The 18,106-nt window shown below is 41.5% G+C and overlaps 1 protein-coding gene and 1 long non-coding RNA gene across 6 annotated transcripts in view; both read right to left on the minus strand.

Annotated features, from left to right (window-relative positions):
• Window positions 1-99: 99 nt before the first annotated feature.
• LOC137841539 (uncharacterized) lies at window positions 100-11,466 on the minus strand. The gene is made up of 5 exons (XR_011088648.1): window positions 9,853-11,466; window positions 3,744-8,744; window positions 2,064-2,086; window positions 1,151-1,220; window positions 100-543 (listed from the first exon to the last, which is right to left on the minus strand). It is a non-coding gene; the product is annotated as an uncharacterized lncRNA (long non-coding RNA).
• Window positions 11,467-13,320: 1,854 nt separating this feature from the next.
• The window catches only part of STXBP4 (syntaxin binding protein 4), a 73,293-nt gene continuing 68,507 nt past the window's right edge, over window positions 13,321-18,106 (minus strand). For all 5 annotated transcript variants that reach the window (XM_068654519.1, XM_068654520.1, XM_068654517.1 and 2 more), the window contains one exon: window positions 13,321-16,378. In XM_068654519.1, coding sequence (XP_068510620.1) covers window positions 16,267-16,378 — 112 coding nt within the window. In that variant the 3' untranslated portion in view covers window positions 13,321-16,266. The remainder of the gene's footprint in view (window positions 16,379-18,106) is intronic.

Consider the following 18,106-nt stretch of genomic DNA (forward strand, 5'->3'; position numbering starts at 1 on the left):
AGCATAGCAGGTTCCTGTATTTTTGGAAACCTACTTTGCAAATGCCATAATGCAGAGATGAACAATGAACACCATTTTAAGATGAAAATGTACCCTGGATCCTGTGCATGTATCACCATACTTTATTTGACAGAGCAATTCTGATTAGATCGCTAAAGATTACAGTTTAAAAGGGCTTGAAAAAAAAGAGTATTAGTAACTTGGATTTTTTAAATGTATTTCCAAACATAGAATCGGTTTTACTGATACTCGCTGAGCATCCAATATCTGTGTTTCAGTCATATGCTTCAGTGTTTATCAAAAGAAGAGGAGGTATTTTCCCATAATCAGTTGTTGGCTCTGCCTCAGCAGCATCCAGGGCTGCTGCTTGCTGTGACGCAGGATGGAGCAGCAGCACACCAGGAATCGTGCTGAGTGCAAGGAGCAGATGCCGGGCACCACGAGTCCTTCTACCTCTCCCTTCGGCTGCAGTCAGCAGCCCCCTGCAGAAGTCCTGCTGCCCATACATTCTTTTAGAAGAGTGGATGAATTACTCGCATCTCCCTTAAGGGCAAATGTGTATGGAAAAGAAGTACAGTAAAAGAGATGCATAGTAGTTGCCATTTCAAACATGTTCAGCTTTGGTAAATTGTTTCCATGCATTTTAGTGAAACGTGTAAGTTAAAAAAAAGCAAGGGTAGCTGACAGCTGCATCATATAAACCATAAATACCCATACAGACACAAGAAGCCATAGAAAGAGTGCTTGCTTGTTTCTTTATTCTGCCTTTTTTTTTTTTTAAGACTTGTGTTTTCTTTTAAAATTATCTGCCCTGATCTGCAGAAATGTAGATGCATAATTGACTATATTTGGACTAAAGATGTTCTTGCTTGTATGTTTTCCTGGTCAGGCACTTAGACTATACGCTATACTGAAAGCCTCAGGCAGAAACCTATTCTGACATATCCATCAGACATAACTAGTGTCATATTAAAACAGTTCTCTATTAATTTTTTCCCATTCACTTTTTAATCCTTTAAAAAAGAATCTTTAAACTAATTAATTGCCTTGCAGAGTAAGTTGTTCATGAAGGCTCACAATTAGCATTTTCATAGGCAGTGGTGTTTGTTTATTTTTTTTTTTTAATGCCAAAAGGCAGAAGCATACTTACAGCCATCTGACAGCACACATGCAAGGAAATAAAGATGTCCTCCTGTATTTTCCCTTAAATGGCTTATGACCTGGAGAATACATTATTTTGATTGGCATAAGAAAGAAGGCTGTGATCTTATTTTTACTGTTTGCTATAGTTGTTTCAAACTTATCAAAGGAAGAAATAGAGGCTTTTTAGATGGCTGCTTGCCAGCATCACTAATCAGAATTTTAATGAGATTTTTTTCTTTTTGAGTCCTAAATTAGGTCTAATTAACGGTATATAAAGCAAATATACAATGCCATAAAGGGGATGCAGCCTGCTGTCTCTTACATAGGATGTGTTTCAACCTCTTCACAAATAGAATTGTTTAGCAAAATACACATTTTCATGCTGCTTAAATATATGCAGGTTTTTCTTTACTGTTATGCATTAATTAACAAATTGCCTTTAGAAAATAAGGCCCTATACTTTCATAACAACGTTGAAATCTTTGAAGGGGGGTAACGCGAGTGCTTATGGCTGAAGCTGTCTCTGATTGCCACTCACTTTGACTTTGACAGACTCCTGAAAGCTGCTGTCCAACACATGCTGCAGTCACAATGACAGGGTAAGCTGTTCCCTTTTACTTCCCTTAAGTACTCCATTTGCCATCATCACATCTTTGGATAGACCATGTGTTCCTATTGTTTGTGGGGTGGATAACTAGCCTGCAGCTCCCATTTCCCAACCATCACAAAAGGCACAGTTATATTTAGGCTACACACAGTTTTCCTCTGAGCATTTAGGACAGAAAATGATTAACTACAAAACATCATCCTCAAAACACAGCATTGTTTCTTCCCCGGCAAAGTATATATTGCGCAAAGAAAGAGGAATAAACCAAAATGACATTTCTCTTTCCCCCTTGCAAGATTTTCTTGGTACTTACGGTTCCCTCCTGGGCTGACTTATCTGAAACATACAAAACATTTTTAAAAAGGGAAGCATCTTTAATTAGAGTTGCTCGTGCTGCTTAATGCAATTAAACACCTATAAGTATGGAATTACAACATCTGCTTAAACAGAGCATTTTATTCACAAACCGAGACCATTAACCAGGAAGTCTCTTGCAAAGCCTTTTTCCAAATTTCATGTTTAGTAAACAAATCTCATTTCTTTATCCCTGTTAAGTCCATATCACTTCTGATTCATTTGGCTTGTGAAACTAAAGATGATTAGCAGCAGTAACAATGGGGGTAAAAAAAACAACAAACCAAAAAAAAACACAAACAAAAACAACACCACCACAAACACACTAGAGCACAGTGGAATAGAATTAAAAAAAAACCAAGCAGTCTCCCTTATTCAAACTCCAAGTCACCAACTCAAGAGGTATTGGGCTGAAGTGCTCAGAGCACTTTAGCAGAAGAACATTTCAAGGGCTGCTCTGGACCAGGTCTGTCTGGAAAGCCGCAGGTTGAGCTTATGGTAGTTGGCAGTATCTGTGGTTAATAAGGATAGTCTGTCAAGTGCCCATTGTCTTTGAACTAACATCAGACACATTCTAAGTAAGCTTAAATAGCCGTTTCAAACATGTATTTCTTGAAGTGTGTAAATAAATATATTCACAGCAATTTTAAGGAAGCAGCCAAACCACAGGACAGAGCGAGCCAGAATCATTTTGCATCTGTTACAACACTCAGGATAATGTTTTGGTTGATTTATAGTGGAAATATTTGTTTTTCAGCTGGAATTCTGGTAACTCAGAACAGATGTTCAGAGCAATGCTGGAATACTGTCTACCCATCCTTCGCTGTTGAATCAAATGCTGTTACACATTTAAACTAACCAAGGTTAGGGTAACCTGAAATCTAATACACTGTGAAGTTACTAATCTTAGGAGAGGTACATAGTAAGGGAGGTGCTGATGGAATCCAAAACAATTATTTTTCCATTTTATTAGAATCACAGGGCATACAATGATGCATGCAGAAAATTAATAGATCTATTCGATTTTATCTGGTTTGTGAGTGGGGATGGAAGAGAAGTGCTTGTCTATCAATTTAATATTTTTTCAAACCTTTGTAGTGTTGAACGAACACATCTTCCTGACTTTTTTCCACCCTCACTGAGCTAGGAAACGTTTCTTAAGGAGAGAGAGGCAGATTCTCATAATGAGGAAGTTATTTATTTCTTCCAAAGAATTGTCTAGTTGTCTTTCAAATCATTAATAATTCAGCATATTATTAAAACTCCTATTCATATTACCTGAAGACCTCTGACTACAGAACAGACACAAGTATAGCCCTCTCTTGCCCACTGGAGTTACTCACATCCCTCAGTACTTTGTCAGAGAAGGAGAGGGAGGCTGTGTCCCTGCTCATTAAGCTAGGTGGGTAGGCAACATGATCTGAAACCAACTGACATCTCTGCATTTGCTTCAGTGACGCTAAGCTCAGAAGCGAACAGCATTTCTCCCATTTTGCCTTTTTTTCCACGCCCCCCCCTTTTTTTTTGTTGTTTGCTTTTTTCTTCTTCCCCCTCCTGTGGAGGCCAGATAAATAGCATCCAAAACTATTCACTGATGCGAATTCCAGATTGTCAGTGGAGTTGTGCCTGATGCCTTTACCTTACGTCGGCTGTTGTTTCTTCTAGGAACTTTCAGCTTCTCTGCTACAACATTCTTGCTTCCCAGGAAAGAGCCACATAAGCTGGCATGCAGCTATTTAATGGCTATCCCATTTGCAGCTACATTTCTTTCCAGGTGGCATCACTATATTCCTAACAGCTGAAAGCATTAACAATGTCAGAGAGGGTTCAGTTACTCAGTTCTGTGTGGAGCAAATGCTTTGAATTGCAGTTACTGCATTAAGCTCTTGAAGATGTACATGGAGAGGCTCCTGTATTGATCTGATGCACAGCCAGCAACACCTGATTATGCCCAGCCCAGGGAGGGCTGCGTGCTGCCAGGGGTATGGTGCCTGGTGCTCAGCCCCAAGTGCTTCCAGCAGAGAACAGGAGAGGCAGAGCATGCCCAGCACAGCTTTTCTTGGGCCGAAGTTGTTTTACACCTTGGCCTCCTCTGAACCATGTCTGTGTGCATTAGCATTTGGAACAAATGGAATCTCAGCACAAGCCTGCTGTGCAAGTGCAGTACAAATGCAGATTTTACTAGGATGTATTCTCTGCAAGCAAGTTAGAATTTGTAGCGGTGACATGAGTCACCTCTGTAGATACCATGGATACAGGGTTTCACCCGGTAACTCCATTAGGTACACTCTGTACACTCAGCTTGTCACAACACTTTGTGCTGGCACCTGTAGGACCCGGTGTTGCCTGTTCTGCTTCTTCAGACTCTTCTTCCCTTGTCCTGGCCAGAACCAAAGCCAAAGGGCACTTGAGATGTCTCCATGGCCGCAAAGCCTCCATGTAACAGCAGCAAAAATCCCACTGGTGCAAGCTTCTAGTCAAGCTTTTTAGAATATTTCTGTATTTTGCTCAGACATCCAACACCATTATTTTTTTCTTGGTCATTATCTAACTGACTTGCCAACTGTTATATTATGTGAGTTCTTCCTTGGAAAAGCTGTCCCTTCTGTAAGCAGTGCCATATTGTCTCATTATTTGAAATTTACTTGAGCAGTAGGCTTTAGACCTGGGCATGCGTGGGCTCTCAGTGCTATCTGCATCCTGTGCCCTGGTCATAGGTTTAAGAAATGGGGTCATCCTTGGTCTGCTTATAATCCGTTACACTGGGGTTTCAACCTTAGAGACTAGGAAACAAAACTGTCTGTAAGTGAGAAAGACTTTTGGAAACCAGAATGGAAGCAAAGCCCAGATTTTTCATATCAGGTGACAGGGCCAGAGCATCGAATTACAGTCAAGGAAGAATGGATCTTGACCTGCAGGAATGAGGCTTCCACTGAGGAATGCAGGTGATAATTTTGAAAGGACACTAGATCCAGAAAGCTTGTGTGGGAACTCGCACAAGTGCATTTAGGAGGTACTAGGCACTTACAGAGGGGGATGCAGAGCAGTAACATACACCTGCTATGGCTTTCCCTAGAGCTACAGGGCCCATCAAGAAGGAGATCCTAACAGGGTGGGTAGAAGCATGCCACAGCTCTGAAAGGTGCAGGAAGATCTCGAGAGTAACATGTAGCCCAGGTGAATACTTACAGGAGTTAGCTATATAATTTCATTTATAAATAAGGTAACGAGCTCTGTTGTGACACGGACAGATTGCAAGCTGGACACATCAGCCGGGTACATGTTTCTAGCAATGAGCTCTGCAGCAGTACATTATATTTGCCTGCACCTCACACAAGCACCCTCTTGTTGCTCTCTCAAGCCCTGTTAATGTGTGGTTCAGAGGCTGGGAGATGGCAGCTGCTTAGCACCTGAGCTGGTATTGATCTTGGATGCTACAGGTTGCTGCACTTTGCTAGCACAGACAAATTGTCTGATAACTGCTCCTTGCAGGAAACCTGATCCAAGAGGTCTGCCAGGGCAAGAGGGTTCAATCCTGCCAGGCATCGAACACTTCTCCAGGGCTGAGCCATCCTCAGCCCATCAGAGGGAGGTGGAAGCACTCCCTAGGCTGTGTGTCAGACGGCTTGAACAGGAAATCTGTGCAGGATGCTGCCCGTAAGAAAGCACCGATTGCTTGGGGTTACTGGTAGGTAAGTACGGTTTACTTATGAGTTGCACCAAGGTCCTTTGGAAGCCAGTCAAAAGCAAGATTATGGTAAGATTAGTAGCTCATAAGTAATCTCTGCTGAAACAGTTCACTCTCACTGGGCTGTTGAAGTTTCTCTGGTACCGTACCTCACTGCCACGCAGACTGGTTTTTAAAATCAAAGACATCTGTGGAAACACTGTGTTTCTGCCATACATGTCAGAAAAGGATCCGTCTTTTCTGAAAAGGTAATGCTGGCTTTATTATAAATATGAACTTTCCTGTCCTCTAAAGTTGCTTGTAAATTTTAATAGGAAGTAAAATACGCATGAGTTTCTGGGCTAGGATTTTGTAGCTCTAACACACGTTGCAGTTACAAATGCAAAACTTTGCACTTTTGGTTCATTCAGAGAGCACATATTTCAGCACTCAGAGACAGCCTTATGACTGGGAATCAGCACAGACAGCACCAATGAGAATCTACAAATCAACTGCCGAAAAAAAAGATAATTTTAAGCTTTCCATTTTTATGCTAGGTAACAGGAGGTGTGATTTTTTTCCCAATATTTGGAGGAGTTCCTCTCAAAATTACAAAATGCTGTCTGATTTCTCTTGTCTCCAGGCGGTGGGTGCTGCAGGGCAGGAGCTGTTGGGCCCTGGCAGGAGAACGTGGCACCGAACTCCATGTGGCCCCCAACAGCCCAGCCCTGTTGGCCCTGCACACCCAGAGCTGGGGCCTCCCCGAGGTCTCTTCGCTTTCATTCAGGCGTGGGGTTTCTTTCTGCTCCAATAGCTGCCATTCCCTGCTGCACACAGAGATGTCAGCCAGGTTTCCTACAGCAGGATTTTGCTCTGCTGAAAGTTTTCCATGTTTCCCTGTCCCTTGGCTTTTTGGGCCCTGTCCTACAGCTGCTCATGTGGCTGCATAAAGATCAGAACAGCCTGGTGCCAAGTGAACCCGCAGTGGTGTGCTCACATGGTTATTCAAGAGGCAAGCTTTTGCCTGAACGCTGGGATCATACCAAACTAATCAGGTTTAGTGACTTCATGTGCCTTGCTGTTTGCACAATGAGGGCAACGTTTCCTTGCCTCACACTGTAGAGGAACTGGGGTGTCCTCACGAGTCCTGGCCTTGCTGTGAATGCAGCAGAGGCTACCCTGGAGACCCTGAGCCACTGCCGGGGTGGCCCCAGGGGCAGCCTGCCAGCAGCCATCATCTTCTCTGCACCCTGAATCACGCACAAACATCTGGACAGGGGGAGCCTACTTGTGACCTGGATTCAAGAGGCTTCACTGTTAATCCCCCCTCCCTCCCAAAATTGCATGAACTGGGGCTATCATGGCTGAGGTTCTTATCCAGAATCCACATGTAGATTAAAAAAAAAAAGTCTTGACAGAGAAACTTGCAACAAAATATGTTAGGCAGCAGTCACTAGTGGTAATTACCATGCTTTCATCTGTAGCTGTCATTGCACTGTAAAAAGTGGCTGTTATTCTCATTTTAGAGAAGAAACAGATGTTCTAGGGAATTCTGAATAGATTAATACAGAAGTTGCATGCCTAAAAGGTCTTCTAGAAAATCCCATCATTATCACACGGCTGATTTTGTTCAGTGCACCCAGGAGTTCTGTAGATTTGCTGCTCGTGCTCTGCTTTGCTTCTCTTCTAATTTGCCTTAAAGCAATAGTTTTAGTTTGGAGTTTTCATTTTACTCTCATTCTGGGGGAGAGGAAAAGCTGAAATGATACCAGCTATCAGCACTTTCTTTTCAAGGCAAACTTTCAGGTAGGGATTTGTTTGAAAGTTCTTGAGGTTTAATTTGGTTTTGTGATCAAGAGACACAGAAGTCGCATTTGTGCAATCCAATTAGGCTCCAGCCCTGGCAGGGACATGGCATAATGCACGTACATCCAGCTGACTCGCTGTCCTTCCCTGCTCTCAAAACCTTCGGCCTTCATGGCAGAGCCGAGCTTCTTATCACAGATACTTGGGATTACCGCAGACTCAATTTTCCTGTTCGGGAGGTGCCAGAGATGCAGTTTTTCCCTTGAAAACATGGTAGGTGACAGGGAAAATTGAGAGCTGCAGATAGATGTTGCATTGGTATCAGTACCGTGAATAACTACTAAAGGAAGTCAGTACTGAAAGCGTCCAGGAGGCTGGGCAGTGCTCTCGGTGTTAATAAGGAATTAGAAGCATTTCTGTGGTATCTCTGCTCACCTCTACTCATTTAATGCTCCCACCCAGAATCAGAACCTGTCACTACCTATGCTTTTTTTTGGAACGAGCACTCTCCACTACGATAAGCTGAAAGGTGTTAGAGCAAGGAGGAGTGTACCTGGTAATGTTCCTCTCCAGGAACCAGACCTCACGTGCTGTGGGTTCAAGGATGAGATGCCCTGACCACAGGGCTGCATCCCACAGTCTGCACTCCCAGCTGCACCCAGTGCCCCGACTTGCCATTCCAATTTGGCTGTAGCAGCCACAATTTCTCCATACTTGGAGAGCGGCAATTTCTCCCAGCCACAGCAGAAACCACACAGCTAATTACCCTGCTGTGCTGCTCACCTCTGTGCAAAGTATTGTCCCTCGCCTGGGGGAGTCCTCTTGTAGAACCCTCCTGTGCTGTGGCAAAACTTCATTCCTGCAGGCTAAGCAGTTTTCTTGTAAGAGGGAAACTATATTTTCTGAACATGCTGAAGTTAGAGGCCTTTTCCCTTACTTCCCTGACACTGTATTCACTTGTGAGTAGGTTAATTTGTGTATAGGTGACAGTCAGGACAAGCAATGATAACAAACCTTGACTGAAATAAACGCCAGAGCTTTGTAGCAAAATCTCTGAGCACAGCAGTGAAACAGGCTTTTCCGTTATCTTCAGCCAGCCACGGGACTTCCCACTTGGTGTGCATTTACTGCTGATTTTTGTTTTCTTATATCATTTACTGCAGGGACCTAAATGGTTATTGGAACAAGGCAGCCTATATTACTATGCTACTTTTGTGCTGCTTCAGCATATAAAATCAAAACTAGTTAAGCACAAACATATTTTTGAGAACTTAGCTTGAAGTGACTACACATGAACAAGATGAGATTAATTGCATCTACACATTTGCGTTTAACAAGATGATTCCTTTTAGCTGCATCTTCCAAATAGCCAACAACACGACAGTCATTCTTTAACACAGCAGGTGTCCTATTTCCTGTTTCTCCGCATCTTTATCATTTACAACACTCCTGTAGTTAATGTGAAGGAACAGTATGTTCCGAGAGTGACAGGCAGCTTTCTTAATGGGCTCGTCAGCTCCTCTTCATGCCATGACATCAATTATGTACACTTGTCTTTGACTTGGAATTTGTAACCCCCACGGTGACTAATTACAGTACCTAACGTTAGGGTCCCTGGTGACACAGACTAGAGATTAATAAATGCAGTTCAGCCTACTGCTCGGGGACCAAAAACTTCACTGTCCCTCGAGAGCTCAGGGCTCTGGGTTTTCTGAGGCTATTGGGGTTGGAAAGGAACGGTGACACAGACTCTTTGGAATAAAAATGAAATCATTAGAAGGAACCACAGTGCTTTGCCTTTCCAGACATCCTTTCTCTTTCTCATATCAGTGCTATTATTGTTGTATTTTTATTTTAGGCCACAAATATCATTTTATTTCTTTTTCCATTTTAATCATGTTTTAATGAGTTCTCTTCCGATACAAGAACAAGGAATGTTCTTAATGATAATAATAATTGGGCCACAGGGAAATATTGACTGCTTAATAGCTAAAGAGCAGAGTACTTTAAAAGAGGTTAAGGCATTTCTGATCGGTTTGTGACTTCTGGAGGTCAGGGTGAAATCATGACTTACCCAAACTGTGGCAAAACTGATGATTTTTTATGGTTTACATTTACCCAAGAGGTCTAGCTATCATAATGACATTCTTCATAATGGTATCAGCTACCAATTTTGCATTAGTTCACCTCATCTGTTATTGAGGCAATGTAAAAGGGACATGTCTCTTGAAAAGAGGTCTCCTAAATCAGAGACATTGTATTAATTGCAGCTTACCTGCCCAAAGGTGTTTCTTGTCTCAGCTGTGATGCTGCTGGGACAGGCTGGCTGGAGGCTCTGTGGGTCTGCAGCAGTTACAGAGACCACCAGCTCCTGCAGTATTCTGACCCTGCAAACTCTGGGCAAGAAAATGAACAAAGGCTTGGATACTGGTAGAAGAAAACACTCCTCACAACTCTGATTCAAACCTTTCCCTTCAAAGACAACAGTATTTCCTGTTTTGTACAGCTGCATTTTCCAGGTAACGACAGGCTTCTGCTTCTGTGACTTTCTTGAGAAGCTGGATTCCTCCTCGCTGAGCCCAGTGAGCCTTTCCCTTTTGACATGATCAGCCTGCAACTTCCCTTCATTTGCAGCCCCCAGTGAATAGTAAGTCATCATATAGTTGCAGTTCAATACTGTAATGTCCTTTATAATTTGAAGGGAGAACACAGTTTATGTATGGTTTGGAAAAGGTGCTGGACTAAATTCTTCCTTGTCTTCAAATAACAAAGAAATCCAGCCTAAACCCATTTTCTTCATGAATTATAGATTTTTTTTTTCCCATTAAGAATTCCTGTACATAAGGCCACGAAAAAAAACTAACCGTAGAGCAGTTTCTGCAGTGAAGCTGCTGTAACTACAAACCAGATCACCGTCCTTTCTGTCATGCTGAGAACAGCCGAACATAAAAGACATATATGCCCTAATTCAAGAAAATATGCTCAGAGAGGAGTTAACCCTGTACATATTTACTCTCAGATAATCCTGGAAGCTGTAAATAGAGATCTCTATCAGAAACAGAAGACCAGAGATGGCCTTGTGGCTTCAGGGACAAAATCTGCAGGGGATGTGCAAACCTCCCAGAATAATCCCAAGAAGGAGTAACTGTGAGCGGGAGAGGAAAATCAGTATTAGTTATTAGATTTCAACTTCCCATCCTAATATTTCGAAACAACAGGCTCTATTTGTAACCGGTTTGGGCCCATTCCATATTTTTTCAACCATATGACTTAATACGGAGTAATATACACCTTGCATCTTTCTGGGAAGAGAGTTCAACACTTCTACCTCGTAGTAAAATAATTTATCTCAAAAGAATGTTGCAAGAGTATCAAACTATTAGATCTGTGGCAAAATCAGCTACTGCCTGGAAGAAGCAACAAATAATCAAGCCACCAAAAATGTGAAAAGGATCTGGATGGCACAGCCTGCGAGACAGCTAGTATTTTTAGTATTACATGAAAACAATCCCCAGAGAAAGGCAAAGCTGGTTACAGAGGACAAAGGGCAGGCTTTCTTCATTAGTATTTGATTTTTGGTGCACCATCATTGCAGGCAGTAAGGGGAAAGATTTACTAAGGTATTTAGGTACCTAAACATGACTAGCAGCATTTATAGCAGCATCTAAGTAGGTTAGGTGCCTAATTCCTATTAACTCCATCAACATCTTTAAGCTGCTGACATCTTTGCAAAGCTGGCCCCAGAGCTGGAGCAGCCAGGTGCCTCTGTTTAGACTGATGGGGCTGTGCTCACTCATGGCTGCTGCAGCCCCAGAGGATGTCTCTTGGAGCAGGGTGCTGCAGACAACACACAAGGGCTGGGAGCACAGAAGGGAACAAAGACTGCTAAGCTGACTTGAAGGTTTGCTACGGACTTAAGCTAGAACTCTGCAAAAGTCACTCTGACCAGTATTTGCAAAAAGGGCACCGAATTCCATTGTTAGATTGGGAACCAGCATTAAGGTTGCTGGGTAGCTCTCAGGGAGTTTCTTGAGCAGAACATTAAGAACCCCATCAGTTCCCAGAAAAGCCACTTCTACAGGCTACGCCACAACAGAATGTGCAGGTACAGGAAAGCCTTTCCCTCCAGTCAGTCCTTCACCACCTCGCCTATTCCCACAACCACAAACGTTTTTCTTAAAAGGATTTCCCTTGCCTTCAGGTTATACCTGCAGACACCCTAGCCCTTAGTCGTGGGAGGTGCCAATGAGGCCATGCTACAGGGAGTGTCCACGAAGCAAATATGTGCTGAAATAAACCAGCTAATTGCAAGGATCAGTAGCAGATAGGAAGTTTTATTAGGGAAACAGGAATTGCCCCTGTTACATTGTTTCTCATTTTAGTGTAATTTCTTATTCCTTCATTTACAATGGAGGCCAAAGATGCTGATGGATTTCCAGATCTGGTACTACTGGCTTCCGCTCCTTAAACTACAACCAGGTAGAGTGTAAGTAAATTATGTGGGGCTCCACAGAGACCTGCACAGAAATTGTAGCAAGCTAGATCTGCTTTTCCAGCTTCCTTTAAAAATTGTTCTTAAAAATATGAGAAAATTTATGTTAAAGCAGAAAAAGTGAGATTTGTCCTCTCTGTCCTTTACCGACTTGTGGTTCTGTCCCATTACATGCCTACAACAGTTCCAGAAAATACACAAGAGCAGATTCAATAGCTTGCATAGCCTGAATAGTAGGTGATGAAGTGACTGGTATTGCTTAGCCACATAGGAAGCAAGTACTTTCTATCACCGAAATCTTTACTTTGAAATACACAAGAGATTTCCACCAGCAGAAATATTTTTAAATACAAAGAGGAAAGGTAATCTGCATCATTTATAGTTTTAAAGTGTATGATATTAAGCAGGGGGCTCTCTAGACAAAGCCTGAGTAGGATCACCCTTTGAGAGAAACTACTTGAGAACTGAAACTGAAATTCTCTGTGCAGTCTAGCACCACAGCAAACCCACATGAATCCTGAAGGCTCCAAATAAAATCAGTGTCAGAAGAGATTTAGTGCTGTAAGGTTGTGTCCAAATAAACATAGGTGATGGCCCTTACCATGTACCAAATGTCTGTGCACAAACAGCAACTGCTTTTGTTTTTCTGATTGATCATAAAAAAATCTATAGAGGCTACATGTATTTGCTTACATAATATCTGTATCTTTTCTGTAGACTTTACTGTAGAAAACTACAGTGCAGCCATTACTCTAACCTGCTTGTAAAACACCAGTGGCTTAGGACAGGTTAGGCAGTGTGGCTGTGCACCAGCCAGCACATGTGCCTGAAAATGTATGCAATGCCCATGGAATAGCCAGCTCATGTATGTGTGTGTGTGTGTATTTATCTGGTTCGTCTGTTGAAAGGATCATTGAATTTAGTGAGACACTGAGTAGTGTTCCAAGGAAATTATTTAGCATCTATGAGTTTGAGTATCTAATATGTCTATGTAGGCATTTGTGTTACGCTGCTTGCTTTGATGACAGTGAATGTGCCAGTTTAAGTTTACTGGAGTATTTGCAGTATTTGAAGGGCAGTGGGTGCAAGTATTCAGGTAAAGATTAATACCAGCGTGTACAAGAACAGTATTTTTCAGTGTCATCTTTACATGAAAAATAAATGGAGGTACAGGAATTATTTATGGCCCAATTGCCACTCCCTTCTAAAGCTGTAATTTCATTATTTTAGATGTTACAAAGTACACTTCCGTTTTTTTTCCACATATTTTTTTTTATTCTGCAATAAAAATGAAAAGTTATTGTTTACAGTGTTGCATATTTTGACAACCGCTCTTTACAAACTCTTTTTAAATTATCCTAGAACCATTTTCTCAATATACGCAGTTCCCCTTAATAAAAATAATTTCACAAAATATTTCACAGAAAGGAAGAGACAACGGGAGATAGAGAGAAATAACCTAGGAAACAAGTATGCCAGCGTACAAAAATAGATGATAACGTTCGGAGATTCTAGGTATGAAAATGTAGCCTCAATAGCAGAGAATCTGATCTAGCGGATTATCTGAAGAGATAATGCTTACTGGAGAAGAAGCTAGATAGATGCAGAGATCTGCTGCTAATGTCTTTAATTTCTAGGCAAATTTATAAGAGAGAGGGAGAAATAGTCTCCAGGTTTCTGAAATGTTCTCATCTGGGGGTGGAGGCAGTAAGCAGAGCCAGCAGAACGCCAACATTTTGTCTTGATTTCTCCCCCTCTCGTGCACAGCAGGCTGTGCATTGCATGCTCGGAGCAAGAGATCATTACCAGCTCCTCGGGAAGGGCAAGCAGTATGCGCATAGCTGTCCTCCTCCAGCTGATCTAGCAGAAGGACAGCTTTAAATTGCTGCTAGGTCTCTATAAAGCCTCTGCTGATGAAGCCTGCCTGATCCACAGTCTCTGTCCCTAAATAGCTTCGCCTATTTGAAACACCCAGCTAGCTGTCAGAAAGCCACTAGCAGAATAAATCGACTGCGAGGGTCAAGTGGAGATTCAAAATTCTCTGAAACAGAACTGGAAAACTGGTCTATATGTAATCTGGAACTGCATACTATCATGGAATTATGAACCAAAAGTGCCTGTCATTAATCAGTCAAATTACTACTAAGGCTACAGTAAATATTGCAAGGAATTCAGTACCTTACATACAGTTTGTGGGTCGTGCTCTATGCCATTTTCAGAAAAGGGATTTAAAAAAAGGTGCAGGTAGAGTGCCGGGCCCTGAAACTGAAGCACACGCTTTTTGCCTTCAGACTGTTCTCGGGGAACACAAAGGAGGCTATGAAGCACGTAGGAGCCATTGGAGCGAAATACAAATGAAGCATTCAAGTGTTATTGCTATGAGAAATTTTCTCAGAAATATATGTTACTGTGGGTCTGCTGAGCAAGCTCTTCCTCCTAATCCACACCACCTGTGTAGATTCATGGATAATTTGGTTCTGACCTAGTTAAAAGTACAAAACATTTTTTCCTATTTGCTTATTCAAAATATCCTGACATCTTCCAGCAAAGCCTGCAGAAAACTCTTTTGTGAGCTGCACTTTGTTCTCCTGCAGGAAGAACATTTGGTGATGTGCTCTGCAGCTCACAGGCCATATGCAGTAGATTGCTGCACTGCTATTCAAAGAGACTTGACTTGGGTTAAAACTGTACATCATTTTTGATTCAAAAGGATCAACAGCAACAGTGTGCCTGACTGGGCATGGTCTGGTCTTGATATCCATTCCCCTGACTAGATGAATTTTTAACTCTAATGACAAAGCTGCTGGATACAGACCTCTAAAAAATGTGGCTGTACAGCTTCATTTCTTTGTATCAGGCAATGAGTGAGGTGAAGATGGGTACGTCAGCCTTTTCAGGGATGTTCTGAAGTCCTGAAGCATACATCTTAGGAAAATGCAGATTGTAGCCTGTGCCTTTCTCACACTGTTAAAATACTGTTTTCCTTCTTAGCCTGAAGATCAGAGAGAGGGTTTTCCTTTGGGATATTCATCAGTGCCTCTGCAAAGTTTCAGATCCTTCTTTCATTCATTAGTCAACACCTACCATATAATATATATAATACACACACACACATAAAGAGCCTCCAGAAAAAAAAACAGCATAGAATCATATATTTGACAAAGCTGGCATCATATGTTGAGCTGTGAATAATGAGATTTAAAATATCTTGTGCTTTTGAAGTACAGTGAAACTTGTTCATTAGATTGCAGTAGCACTCCCTGTCATTTTCTTTATCCTCTTTAAATCACCACCAATGTTTACAAAATGATTTTGTTCTACTTAAAGATCAACTTTGAGGAGGTGACTGATTTCTGCTGATCCTGGAGGTGGTTTCACAGGTTTCATTGTACTTGAAACTTCACAGCTTCCAGTGAAGTATTTGATGCATGTATGTATCGGTTTAGCAGAGTACAAAAGTAGAATAATTTTCTTTCTGGCCTCGTATTGTTGACAGAGCATGGTGTCCTCTACCAAATGGTTTATTTTTACTTGACAACTTATCAAAGATTCATTTTCCAAAAGTCCAACCAACGATCTTAAAAATAAGTGTTTGTTTTAAAATACTTAAATGTTTAAAAATAAATATTTGTTTTAAAAGTCATCAGGACTCCAATACTTGTAATAAATTGTCAAAATTCTATCAGCAAAACTCCTTCAAAAACTTCTATAAAAATCAGATTATTCAGTAGTTGCACAAAAGGCATCTATCTACATTACACTCACTACTATTGGTTAAAAAAAGAAAAAGCTCACCTCACACCTTTCAGCAAAGCATCAGCTGGAATTTACCAGGTGAAGTACATCCAATGGCCCAATCTAACTCTCATGCTGGTCAAAACTGTGAAAATTTGATCTCAGGTCAATGGAGTTATGCCAATACAGAAGTCATGAAAAGACTGCATCAGCTCCCAATGTAAGCCTGATCCCTGCACACTGAACTGGGGCTGGTTAAGGACTGCACAGAGACTTCTGCAGCTTCTGAGGCACCCAAGAACAAACCCACCTAAACAAACAGCAGTGCTCCCTCTGACTTCAAGGGGAGAAGTGTCATGGGGTACTATTACATCAGACTAGAAGGTAATTAGATTAAAAAGTGTGCATCTTCTCACTAATGTACTGAAATTAGACAAACTACTTTTTGTCAGCAGAACGTTCTCAGCTCTTGGACACAGGAGACTCTCTTATTCCATCGTCATCATCCTCAGAGCAACGCAAGCTTAGTGCACTGGTTACAGGATGGATCCATGATGTTGTCTGGGTCACATGGCTAGAAAAGAACCAAGAAATGCTATTAGGAACCCAGAAGAGGTTTACCAACCTCAGAAACAAGACATACTAGATGGAATCTGCAATTTTCTGGCCTCATTTTGATCATTACCACACTTTCAAATACAGAATTCTTTTTGTCTTGCTAACTGTGAGATTTTAGAAACAAAATGAGGAGCCTTGTGGGTGCTAGAATGTGGACTGAAGGTCTCAATTCCAAATAAATATGAGAGAATGCTTCTGTAAGAGACTCCTGATACAGCCTAGTGACATTTCCTGTTAATTAATAGAACTGCAGGCAATTAACCCAGCAACAATGTACAGCCCAGACTATCAGTCTTACAAAACTCTGAGAAGCTAGCAGGGTATTAACGTTGCCATCAGACCAGGTAGACACTAAGGCACAGCCAACAAGAGGAAGCTGACCAAATGCTCATCGTTAAGGTATTTATCTTCTTGCAGAAAAAAAAAATAAAATATTGATGAATAAACCTTAAAAAGGATGCACTTCAGACATCCTGTAGAACAATTTCTGGGGATGCTCCCACAGCGTTTACACATGTAAGTAATAAAAGGGAGTGTTATTTTTTAAAGGCTTAAACCCTATATTTGAAATGCAGCCTAAGCTGCTTTACAGTTCTTGTTAAGCTTCTACATGAATGGAAAGAACCTGCTCAAGGCTCAGTAAGGACAGACAAATGGAATGGGCTTACTGTTTGAGGGTGAGAACACTGTACACCTTATGATTGGTAGTATGCATGCTAGCCATACTGTGTGTGGGCAAGACACAGCCTCTTCTCCCTTCTGGAATAATATGTTCTTGGTAAAGGAAATAGCTTCTTTTCACTTAAAAAAATCTTGCTAATAAATTCACCATTTTTATAGTCAAGTCAGTGCAAAGATGAATTTTGTAATACAAGTTCATTACAAAAAGTAGCTGAAAAATATGGCACATAAAATATACACCATAAAAGACAAACAGTTGCTCTCAGTATGTCTCACAGCTTCTAACATACCGTGTACCTAAAGCCCATGCCTATACTCATCTTTCAGGTACATCAGCTTAATTAAATATGAAGTGCCATGATGGAACTACTCTAGATTTACCTTTTCAAGTGAAAATACTTCCCCTTTCTGTCTTAAAGAATGCTCTCTTGACTATCTGACTGTGGAAATCAATCCATTAAAGTAGGAATTTCCAAGACAATGTTCCACTACACTGACTTAATGTTATGGGGGTCGCTTTTCCAGTAACATGACTGGGTTATTTTACCTTGCATTCACACCTTGCATTTGAATTCACTGAGCTTAGACTAAGTTGAATGTGATGAGCGTGACAATAACGTTCCCCAAGAGGAAAATATGATGCTAGCATAAATCACACCTCGAGCTGCATTAACTAGCTAACCTATCTCTGAACTGGTAATCCATGAATGTAGCCAGTAATTCAACTGAGGCAGTGTCTTGGTAAAGGACCAAGCAAGAATAAAAAAACACGAAAACCAACCCTCAGTTCTCATCCTTAAAAACCAAACCTAACAAGAAGCTCCAGTTATCTGTCAGGGTAATGCATGAATGTTTTTGCTTGTTTGTTTGGTTGGATTTTTGGTCAGAGCAGCACTGGATGGACTGCATTCCTTCCTGAGTGTATAACAAACATGTGCATCACCTCACTGGAGCTGCAGAGATGGATTTCACAAGTTAGAACCCAGGAAGTACAAGTGAACAC

Source organism: Anas acuta, chromosome 18 (genome assembly GCF_963932015.1).
Source record: "Anas acuta chromosome 18, bAnaAcu1.1, whole genome shotgun sequence".
Lineage (NCBI taxonomy): Eukaryota > Metazoa > Chordata > Aves > Anseriformes > Anatidae > Anas > Anas acuta.